This window comes from Strongylocentrotus purpuratus, unplaced genomic scaffold (genome assembly GCF_000002235.5).
Source record: "Strongylocentrotus purpuratus isolate Spur 01 unplaced genomic scaffold, Spur_5.0 spur5_scaffold_15, whole genome shotgun sequence".
Classification (NCBI taxonomy): Eukaryota; Metazoa; Echinodermata; class Echinoidea; order Camarodonta; family Strongylocentrotidae; genus Strongylocentrotus; species Strongylocentrotus purpuratus.
Window position 1 is genome coordinate 29,313,869 of NW_022145600.1, and position 11,842 is coordinate 29,325,710.

The 11,842-nt window shown below is 37.2% G+C and overlaps 1 protein-coding gene across 1 annotated transcript; it reads left to right on the plus strand.

The window, feature by feature from the left end:
* Positions 1-4,583: 4,583 nt before the first annotated feature.
* Positions 4,584-11,822, plus strand: LOC756975 (serine protease HTRA2, mitochondrial). The gene is made up of 6 exons (XM_001197113.4): positions 4,584-5,149; positions 5,680-5,899; positions 6,367-6,558; positions 7,829-7,973; positions 8,644-8,854; positions 10,096-11,822. Exons 1-6 carry the CDS (start codon positions 4,635-4,637, stop codon positions 10,259-10,261), a joined length of 1,449 nt encoding a protein of 482 aa, XP_001197113.4. The 5' UTR covers positions 4,584-4,634; the 3' UTR covers positions 10,262-11,822.
* Positions 11,823-11,842: the final 20 nt, after the last annotated feature.

Consider the following 11,842-nt stretch of genomic DNA (forward strand, 5'->3'; position numbering starts at 1 on the left):
CGTTGTGCATATGTGTGTGTAGTTTGTGCGTGCATATAGCATGCAAGCTAGCTAGCTGGAGGAGATTGTTTACAAAGGCAGCGCGGAGGAGTACGAAACAGTATGCCATGAAAAGTGGTATGCCGTGAGAAACCGCAGCAATATGTTTTTTTAATCTGTTTTTAAGAAACTTTTTATTTTCCTCCTCTTTAGTCTTGTAGTGTTGCAGACTGTATTGTTGAAACATTCAGTCATTTCATTTTATATGATGCACTGGAATAAACTGATCATGATTTAGGGCGGGGACCGGGTGGGGGGGGGGGGGGGGGGGGGGGGTGGGGGAGAGGAGGGAGAGGAAGGGGTCACATATGAGCCGGGGGGAGGGGGGGTACTCAGATATTAAGACATACAGGGGTGTGCCGCTCTAATGGGTAACTTTTTCACAAAAAGTCCCTAAACATGGGTCCCACTTTTAACAAAAATACCATTAAGAATTGGTCCGTTTTTTTAAAACTTCCCAAATTTGCAATTTTTTTCTCGGAAAAACACCCAATTTTTTTAGAAAAATGGGTCTTTTTACGAGAAAAAGGACCCCAAAATGACCTCTAATTATGGGTATGGGCTTCGAGGCACGAGTATCCCCCCCCCCCCCCCCCTGCAAATGAGAAGTTGAGTTAGGACTCATTAGGACTCATTCACAACCGATATTCCAGGAGCTAAAATGATTGAATATGTATCAACTCCATAAATTATCTATTTGTATTTTTATGTATCAATTATTGAATGATAAATAGCCACAGTCTCTAATTCAGTATTGCTGTTTCATAGAGCACAACTATGAGACTAGACAAGAGAAAGTAAGAAGTTAAGTGTGCCTAAAGTAAGGACAACGCAAGGTAAATTTTCAATGTCATTCAGAGGCACAAGCTATTGGAATGATCTACCCCTTTCTGTACGGAAGAAAGCATCAGTGTCTTGCTTTCGTAAAACTCTTATATCACAAATGTTAATAGAAACTGTTGTTTATAACTTAGAACCAAGGCTCTTGCCTTTTTGTAAATATTATGTTATATAATTCTTCATCTTTTATTTAGTGTAAAATACCAAAGCTTTGTATATAAGCACAGAACATATTTACCCTATAGAATAGTTTGTAGCTTAAGTATGTATTCAATAGTTATTATTTTATTCATTACTTTCTCATTTATTGCTGTGATACGTTTTGTGTGTTAGTGGTACTAGACAGGATTAGCATTAAATGCTATTTTCTGGTCCCATTTATCCTTTCAATGTTAATTAATCATTCACATTTGATTGTTATATTAATGTACTTTTTGTTTTGGATAATAAACTTCAAACTCAACTCAACTCAACTCAAATCAGTTATATAGGCCTACTAATTATATACTTTACTCTGCATATCCATTATTACTCCTTATTGGGGCTTACCAAGTCTACTTGAAAATGCACATCCAGGTCAATTTTCAATCTTCTTTCTATAATTTATATCCATATCTCTATTTCTCCAAATAGGGGAGCATATACATGGGGGAACACGGGTCTATCTAAGTTCCTCAAGTTGAAAATTTGGGTTAAAATTCCGATTTCAATATCTCAGGGTCCCATTGGAACTCTGTACCCCCCCCCCCCCCCCCCCCCCCCCCGGAGAAAAAAAATCACTGGATTATGTCATCCATTCATTTTTTTTTTTAATCCAGTGCCCCCACCCCCCAAATATCTATTCTGGACCAAAGATTAGCCACTGTTTAGGTCAAAATAATAAATAATTTCACTCATTCTCATTATCTTCATCATCATTATCCATATCATGCTTCCATCGCAAATGACAACTAAGTTAATACATCAAACACTGTGAGATTTTGATTAAAACTGAGTATTTTCCGTGATAGTATAGCCTATATTTCACGAGTTTAAAAAAAGCTGTGAAAAGTAGAAACTTTACCTCTTTACCTCTATACTCTAGAGGTCGCTGTGCATGTATGTGTTTTATCGCGGTAAACACTTTCCTTGTCTTGAAAAAAAAAGCCTCCAGAATGTTAGGCATATCATCTTGACCAGTCGACCGAGAGCATCTCGACATAACGAGGACGGAGATGGTGGGGGCTGCAGTCCTCTCTCTTTTAACTATGATATTAGAATAAAGGGAAATTTCAGGTACCATGATCCTATAACAATTTCTCATAATTTGCCTGATATAATAATTATATCTGTATAAAAGGTAGAGTGTATATATGCGTCACGTCATAGCCTCCCTCTCGATCTCCTTTTCCTTTTCTATTTTGAGTCCGTGTGGGAGAAACGGGGATCCATTTACCTTTTTTTTGTTGAATCCTCCCAACAAAATAAGGCACTATATAATAATATTAAAAACATATTACGAATCGTATTCTTTGACAGCGTTCAATTGCATACATGACCCCCTTCCCTAATCCTTCTACACCTATCAATGCTTGGGAGGGGAGGCGGGGGGGGGGGCAGAGGGGATCAAAGTCCCAAATCCTCTCCAACATGACAATCTGTTTACAGTATAGGAGGATAGGTGGTGCGCCCAAGTAAATATGATTACTGATACTGACATCAAATTCATGCACGCAATCCCTTTGTATCATAAGATAATACAACTTTTAGTTCAAACATAAAAAAGTTTGTATTTGATTTTCACCCAGAGATTTTTTTAAAAAAGAGGTGTGTTTTTTTCGCTCTCTTTAGACTCCTGAGAAATTAAAAAAGGGGGTTATAACCATAGAGATAAAGTGTTATTAAGTATATATCTCTATGGTTATAACATATCTTGAATATCATAGAACATTGATTAAGGGGGTTCTCCAAGGGAGGAAAAGTTCGCGAAACTTGGTTCATAAATTTTGGCAGTCCTTTTGGGTGCTTTTAAAGGGAGGGAACGAGCATACGTGTATGGAGGGGGGGGGGGGGGTTCCCTCTCCCTGGGCTATGCCATACCGAATACCAGTATGTTACTAATCGGTGAATGGTATGAAATTGAGCTGCCATGTTTGTGTCTGTACAGCAGAAAATAAATGTCTTAAATATATGTCATGTCATAAGAGGGATTTACTTGAACTAAGAACCATGGAACGCCATCAAAAGTGTAACAATAAGTATTTGCAGTTATACATTTCAAGTTAGATCGGAAAGAAATTAGAAGAATCGGTTAACCTATATTAGGCACTCTTTATTTATTCATTTATTTATTTATTATTTCTGATATTTATACAGGGTAGCACATATCACCAATTTGGTGGTCTTCCAAGAGGCCCTGTTTGGTAAGAATAAAACATTATAACAGCATCAAAAACAAAATAGATAACTACACAAGCATATAAACAGGTTAAATACAAATTAATTGGTTTCCCCGTGAAATAACTGATCATTCAAGAATCATCCTTGATCATTTACAAGAAATAGGTGAATTAAAACTTTTTAAAATGTCTTGTCAATCACTCTTTGAAACTTGAAAAGTATCATGATCGCATGCAGCTACATAATGCCTGGATTACATCATAAGCAATACAATAAATGCTATTTAAATTTGCCCTTTAATTAATTTCTTGAAAGTCTTTGCGATTGTGTTTGTTTTCCTTCTTATTTTCTTTTTTTCTTTCTGTTTTTATTGTTATTTCTGAAAAATTAACAGAGTAAAAGCAACAATGTAATATTTAATATTTGTTTTCCTTCTTACTTGGGGGCGGGGGCTTCGTCCGATGCTCAGTTTGTATGCTTATTGGACCTATGGCATAAAATTCAATTCGATTCAATGAATTGTATTGATTAAAATCCAAACAAATAGGATCATGTTCAATTTCTTTTTTAAACATTGGATAACAAATTTATAGTCTCACCTCCCTGGTGTAACATAGATAATTGAGTGTAAATGTAATGATTAAAATAACTAGGAATGACAAAGATTACTGCATGTCTCTTTTGGAATATAATACAGGGAATTACTCGTAGTACTTTTTACAACTTAATACAAAAAATCTTTGAGTCGAATAATAAAAAAAAGGAAAAACAACATATGGTTTTAACAGGGAGATGAGACTTTAAATTAATTGATTATGTTTTATAAATATAGAATTGAATATGTTTTATATTTTACCGACTCCTATAGAGCTCGATATGACGACAGCACTCGTGTGAGACAGTGAGGGGTGACAATAACCAATGCCTTTTACAATAATACATTTTAGCGAGATTGATAATATGGTTAAAAAAGTAAAAATGAAACAGTACATTTATAAAAAAAAAATTAGTCATAAAATGGGCGTGGTCACACTCCATCGTGAAAAGAGTGCGTCACCACGTCTTATCAGGGCATTCCCCTATGAGTCACTCGACTCCGCCGTAAATTTCATCATGGACCTAGATTGCATGTTGTTGCAACAAGTTTTACGCGTTAGTCATTTCGTGTTGCATCGTCTGTATCTCAATACATTTTCCACCGATTTTCATTTGAATATTCTTGAAAATTTCTCATAAGTTCGTTATTCTGCTCATATTAAATGCTTAGAAGAATTTAGATAAAGATTTCGAACGCTTCATTACATCCACAGTACAGGCATAGCACAGCACAGCAGTATATTTGATTGTCAAGACGACAAGAGAGGTCGTTTGTCAAGATGGCTGCCTCCATGTACAGACAGAGTCTCAAACTCTCGCGATTAATTCGCTCAAATACGCCTCTTTTATGGCGATATTCTCCCACCGTGAACCCTCAGAGCACTCAAGTGGTAATATCAAGAACTATAACTCAAAATCAAATGCATGAAAATCAGAAAATCTTCTTCAAGAGGGTTGCACAGTTTGTCGGATTTGGTGTGTTTTTGTACGTGATATCTCCATGGGCAAGACAATTGAAAGGAGCAAAGTTTGAATCCAGACGGGACAAGAAGAGACGTCGTTTAGCTGCAGAACAAAATGAAGTAGAAAATACGAGCATTTCGCATGGAGTACCTTCTCTAAACTATCAAGAATCATCTCCGCCATCAAGGGGAATTTTGCCCGTTGTCAAAGCCGCAGACGTGACAGATTTCGGAACTGGTTATGTGACGCCAAGATCTCAACAGTTCAATTTCATCGCAGATGCTGTTGCCAAAGCTTCCCCATCAGTTGTATTTATTGAGATTCATGGAAGGTATAAATTAATGGGCTATCTTTACAATCACAAAGGACTGAGTGTCTGATACTCTGATTGTTGAGCGATGATTAAGAAGTGAAGTTAAATGTCATTAATATTATAATAATGAATAAATAAGTAATAATAAATAATTGTAGATTAAAAATAATAATAATGGTGATGATGATGATAATAATTGATAGTACTATGTTGTAAAAATAGGAAGTGAAAGGGGAAAAGTTATTCTTTACATACCGGTAGATGTACAATCAAAGGCTTTAAAATTTTAAGGCAAATCAAAAATTAATGTGGAATTTACTTCCTAAAGGATGAGATCGGAGACGGACAGTACAATCTAAACGAATTGCTGATTACAAATTAGAAGTCAATTCTAAACTCTAAAGAAATCAAGTGTCGTTAACAGACTTCTTACCAGTTCTTACAGAAAGAAAAGTGGTAACTAGTCTTAAATTCTGCTTGACGCACCCATGTCACACAGACAATATTTCAGCTGTGGCAACAACTCTTTATTTTTTTCACATTTTTAGGCATCCATACCAGCGAGGCGTTGTTGGCCCAATCTCCAATGGATCGGGGTTCATCGTCAGTCCAGACGGTCTCATCTTGACCAATGCCCATGTGGTAGCCAATAAGAGACTGGGCAAGCAGTCTGTCAAGGTCAAACTCTATGATGGTCGGCTAGTAGACGGCAAGGTTGTCGCTGTTGACCCTGTGTCGGACCTGGCTCTGCTGAAAATAGATACAAAGGTGGGCCTATAAATGAGAATTCATTGCAGTGTCTTTTTTAACAGAGCTCTTCTTCAAGGAAAGAAGCATCAAACAACTGCTGCACTTTAGTTATGCATCCCTTCTATAATTTAAATGTTACTTCATTCAAAACTAAACTCAAACATTCAATAGTTAAATGCCAAATAAACACGTACATTCCTCCTCTCTCTCTCTCTCTCTCTCTCTACTCACTCTCTTTCTCTGTTTCCTTCGTTTCGTCTTCCTGTTTTCCTGTAGTTTAGTGTGAAATGTTGTGTGTATAATTCTCTATACTTGTATATCTTATATATATTAGGTACTGGTACTCCATTTAATGAGCCTTGGCTTTTAGGGGCATCCTAACTATTTATTATTTTGTATTCCTATTTGTCTTTTTTGGTGTGTATATATTTGTTTAAATGGTTGAATAAAGTGAACTTGAACTTGAAAATTTTGCTATTGTACAGGATCCGCTTCCTGTGATGCGAATGGGAAACTCATCGGCTGCTCGACCAGGGGAATGGGTCATTGCCATGGGGAGTCCTCTGTCGCTTAGCAACACCATCACGGCTGGCATCATCAGTACTGTGAGCCGGACGAGCAAGGAGCTTGGTCTCAATAAAAGCATCGACTACATACAGACAGATGCTGCCATCAATGTGAGTGGAAGTGCACTTGGTTCTCTGTACCTGATTGAATACTGTACTCTTGCCCAGGGGGGTGTTTCACAAAGATCATAAGTCGAACTTAACTCTAAGTTGGACTTAAAGATAAAGACCAGTTATGGTCATGCGATTGCATTGTGAAAGAAACGTTGTGAAATCGATTAGAAAAGGTTGATCATCTAGCATAGATGTACTGCAAGGTTCTGGAATCATCAAAATGATAAGAAATTTGGCCAAGTCTTCATAAAGTTAGAATCACTGTACACAGAAAGATGTATATGGGACTACACACAAGTGCGCGACACGTGCATTTGTATCTCTGAACAGGCGAGAGATACACTAATTTACCAAATATATCAATTAGTGGGTGGTTTCCCGTCAACATTTTTATCATCATGTATTATTCAAAACATATTCTTTCACATGATTGGTAATAAGAGCTTCCATTTCATTTTTTGAAATTGGGGCAAGTATCAAGTATTTTAGACTTTTTATAAATTCTACATCAAGAACATAAATCTCCTTGATAAAAGAAAAAATGAATGATTTGAATCAAGATTTGCCTTTTAAAATAACTTTTACAAAATATTTTCATAGATGCTAACGGCTTTCCATAATTGTTAAGTCCAACTTAAAGATTTTGCATGTGTGTTTAATCTTCTCTTTATTGCAATTTATTATAATTTGATGTGATGGGTTAGTAGTTCATTCAAGTTAAATTATGTTTCATCCCAGTAGGGGGCTCCCTTTAAATGGACGAGCCTCAGCAAATCATGCTGTTGCCTTCTCTCGCATCTGGAAAGATGAAGGACATGTTTCACCTGTTTTATTATCTGGACTGCTATGCATAATCACTGAATACATCTTTCTTTAAAAAATATATTGGCTGACTTTATTCAAACTTCTGTTCATTCTTCAATAGGTTGATAACTCTTGGACTCCTTTTAGTGCCATATCAAATGCAAAGACCAGGGGGGCGTTTCACAAAACTTATCATCAGGGACAAATGACAGTTTTTGTTAGATGCTACTGAAATCCTTGTTTCTGGTTGGTTATCGACAGATTTGTCACTGATTTTTGTCATTCGTCATTGAAAAAGGGCTTTGTGATACGGGTCCCACAACGTAGTTGTTGCTATTTCCCATATTTTGAAGCAATAAGGGAATATTTCCCCACTTCTGTTGCCTAGACTCTTGTATTGGACATTACTGCTAACTTGATGAATTTGCTGACACTCTGTTCAAACTTGTTCCTTCTCTCCTAGGTGGGTAATTCTGGAGGACCACTGGTAAACCTTGATGGTGAAGCCATTGGTATCAACACCATGAGAGTCACTACTGGAATCTCCTTTGCCATCCCTATCGACTGTGCCAGGGACTTTGTGGATAAAGTTCAGAAGCAGATGAAAGGTGCGTTAATAAAAATATAATATTCAGCTTTTATATAGCGCTTAATACATCTTGGACGTCTCTAAGCGCTTTACAGATATACTATTACCCCGGTCATTTGATTCAGTGCTTGCCCGTACACAATGTGTGCACAATCTCCACTCCCTGGGGAGCATTCCAGCCAGGCGTTACTTAAGTTCTGTTGTCTCTGTGGAGAAATGGCAATTCTAAATGCAGTTTGAATTTAAAATGCAATTCTAAATGGGCATTTTCAACTGCAGTGTCAATCTACTTCTGTATAGTACATCAATTTTCATTTTTGTTCTCCTGTGTGCAAGTTTTATTTTGATGAAATGTTCTTACAAAACAACATATGAAAATATTGGCAGAATATTATACAAATATACATTGTCTTGAGAGGTTCTGGTTGAAACTATGGGCAAGAGGTGACTCCAATAGTACTATTTTCTGAGGGGCTTGCTGAGGGTCGTAGCTTCATCTCCACTTTCAGTTAATACTTTTCAAAAGTTTGTATATTCGGCCCCCTCCCCCTCCACCAATCTTTATCCCAGGGAAATGTTTAACTCTCCATGACTGTCAGACTATAGGAATATTGCACTTGGAAAACTTTTAAACTATTGTGAAATAGAATTTTTTTAAATTAAATTGTGAGTATTTTTTGTACTAACAGCATCTGGAGGAGGATGGTTCGGCAAATCGGGGCCACAAGGTCCAGCGCTAACTACACCATCTAAAGCAGGCAAGCAGGGGTACATCGGTATCACGATGCTCTCCCTGACCCCTAGCCTCATCTTTGACCTCAGACAGAGGGCGCCAGACTTCCCCAATGTCAGCCATGGTGTGCTTATCTACAGGATCACCATGGAGTCTCCAGCACAAGTGTAAGTATTGCATTGGTTTGCAAATTTTTCTTTTAAAGGCATTGAAAACAATCCACTCCACCCACACTTCGAACAACAGCCAGTGGGCAAGCGGCTCAAATCCAGACACAGCTTTCTGCACTCTGTAGAGCCTCTTAATACTAGCCCTCACAACCAAAGGATGACTTTGTGGTCTAAACCACCTTCAGACCACTCCACATAAACTCTCCCTCAGCCCGAAGGAATCCCTCGCAACCGGCTCCAGTGAGACTTGGCTTACCTGGCTTAGCCTCAACCGCCTAAGAACTGGCTACGGTCGATGCTGAGTCCTAATGCAGAGGTGGGGTCTAGGAGACGAACAAACGGCATGTGAATGCGGCCAGGAACAGACAATGGAACACCTGCTAGTCTGCCCACTCCTGCCAGAGCCATGCACCCAAGATGACCTGGAAGCCGTGAATTGCCGTGCCAAAGCCTGTGTGGACCACTGGACGGGACTTGTGTAGTGACTCGATAAGAAGAAGAACAATGTTGAATCTGAGATGCATGGCCCTACGTGTTATCGGTGTCTGTGATATGGTGTAATATTAAAGCCCTAAAAAATTGCGCTTCAATGTGTCTCAAAAAGTAAAAATATTTGAGTGACCGGTTTTACCATACTCATTTTCCCCAATAGACTGTAGTGTTATAAAAACCGTTAGGAAGACAGAAAATTTGATTTCGATTTCCAATCATTAATATCTTGATAATCAGACAGGCGATCGGCTTGTAAACGTCATGGGGTTCCTAACTGACCTAGAGGTTTATAATTATCATTGCAGCATGAGCTAAATCCAGGATTTTATTTCAGAATCTGAGACAATTACCGAGTCACTTTAACAACCACTCTCCTCCTCTCTTTCAAACTCTTCTGGCGATGAGAGATGAGAGATTTGATAGTTGGGATAGTATCAGTGACAAAACATAGTTGTTGTGAGATGCTCACTAGAGTATTGATATCATATGTAAGTGCTTTTTACTCAACAAGCACACAATGTTTAGGCTATCAAATCAATTCATTTATAACTGTTTTTATGTTCAGAAATCATTTGGAGCTCATTGGCCAAATTATAATTATTTTTTGTATTACACACGATGAGTTTGCCAGATTTTAGTGATTGCATCATTCTAATCTTTTGTTAGAAATTGTGCTGGGTTCTTACTTGTTGGACAATTGTGTTAATTATTGTTTTTAATCCTCGTTGTTGCATCTCACCGTACAGTGCCGGATTGAAAGCTGGCGACATCATCACCCACATCAACGACCAGCCGATCAAGTCTTCCCAGGAACTCTATGACCGGGTCCAGGCCAAAGAAAGCCTCAAGGTGACAGCGGTCAGAGGCAAGGAGACAATGAAACTGACCATCACACCAGAAGAATCTCAGTGAAACTAAAGGCTGGAATTCATGAAAGACTTCATTTTAAACCACCATTTAAATCTCTAAGGTTTGCACGCTTATGACATCTTGTTCATTGAACAAGCAACGTATATGTTTAAATCTCACTTTCAAGAAAAATGTTTCAACAAACTTGTTTAATATTTACAAGGCATTTTGGGAGGTACCACTTCTTTGCATCATTTATTTTTTAACCCTGATATAAATGGGTAATTTCCTTGGTCCCAAGGGGTTCGTTTTTACAAGGTTTTAATTTTTACCATATTTCAGTCCATGGTCGAGGTGTACACCATGGTTAGAAACCTTAGATTGTAGCATATCCTCCCTTGGGTAAATATGGGCCTTTTCAACATCACTAGCTGTGATAAAAGTACATAAGAGTGGAGAGTCAATTAGCTCTGGAATGATACCAAAAAGCTCTGGTAAACATGGAAAAGGTTTTGATCAAGAAAAAAAAGAGAACTATTGAAATGCTATTGAATCAGTCACAAGTATATGTATATGTATGTGTATTTCAGAGAAAGAGGATCTTTAGGGATTAAAAAGTTATTTGTACACTGAGCATTACGCACCTGCCAATTTTCGACAGCATACTGTGGAGTCTTGGACTATGGATTTAGAACTGTAATCTGTGACTGTGCATGAGATTTGAGATATTGCAACATTGATTCAGTTCTAATGATGATTTTGAGGATTTTAAATCTTGTTTGAACTATGAATTGCTTCTATTGAAAAGTCAATTTCATAATTTTAAATTTTTAGATGGTGTGTGTATTGGACATGGGAATGTGGAGGGGGGTGGACATACGTGTGCATCATCATTTTGATAATATCTTGATTTATTCTTGTCACACCAAAATATCATGAAATAATACCTTCAGAATATTTTGTTTGACAAATTGTAGTTGCAGAATAATTGACATTTTTTAGGTTTACATCATTTCAATGCATAAAGAATAATGTTGATAACAAGCAAACATGAAAGCATAAAATGTCATCCTGTTGATGAAAATCAAATTGTTTTTCATTTCTGTTTAATTTTGCCTTGCATTTTTGTGCGTACACTGGTGCAATGTTTTGAATACCAGTATGTAAAAGTGACTTTTACAAACAGGTTTTTACAACTAATATGATGTATGTTTTTTGTACTTGAACATTGTCCGTCAGATGTCAAAAAGTTTTATGTTGCAGTGCTCCAATTTTGGAGAAGATCCATTTACATGTATGCACAGGTAGTATTAATCTTCTGATCTCAAGGAGTCAGTTTGTACATAACAGTTGTCAATTCAAGAAATTCTTTATAATTGATTAAATCAATCTGATGCTTTTAATTGCCCAATCTTCTACATCGTTGACATTCATTTCTCTCTAAATCCATAACATATTTCCATAAAGAAGTATACTTTAAGAAACCTGCAATGGATTTAAAAATATGTACTGCAAGTGTGCTGTCAGTTTCTTGTGGAAATGTCAGTGCAAGTATTTTGTAGTTTTTCTTGACAATACATTTTGTTATCTGCTTGATACAGAATAAAAACTCTGTTCTAACACAATTCTATGTTTCTCTATAAT

Coding starts and splice junctions, on each gene's coding strand:
- LOC756975 (XM_001197113.4), top strand. CDS start 4,635: ATGGCTGCCTCCATGTACAGACAGAGTCTCAAACTCTCGCGATTAATT. Junction 5,150..5,679: donor TTTATTGAGATTCATGGAAG/GTATAAATTAAT, acceptor TCACATTTTTAG/GCATCCATACCAGCGAGGCG. Junction 6,559..7,828: donor AGACAGATGCTGCCATCAAT/GTGAGTGGAAGT, acceptor CTTCTCTCCTAG/GTGGGTAATTCTGGAGGACC.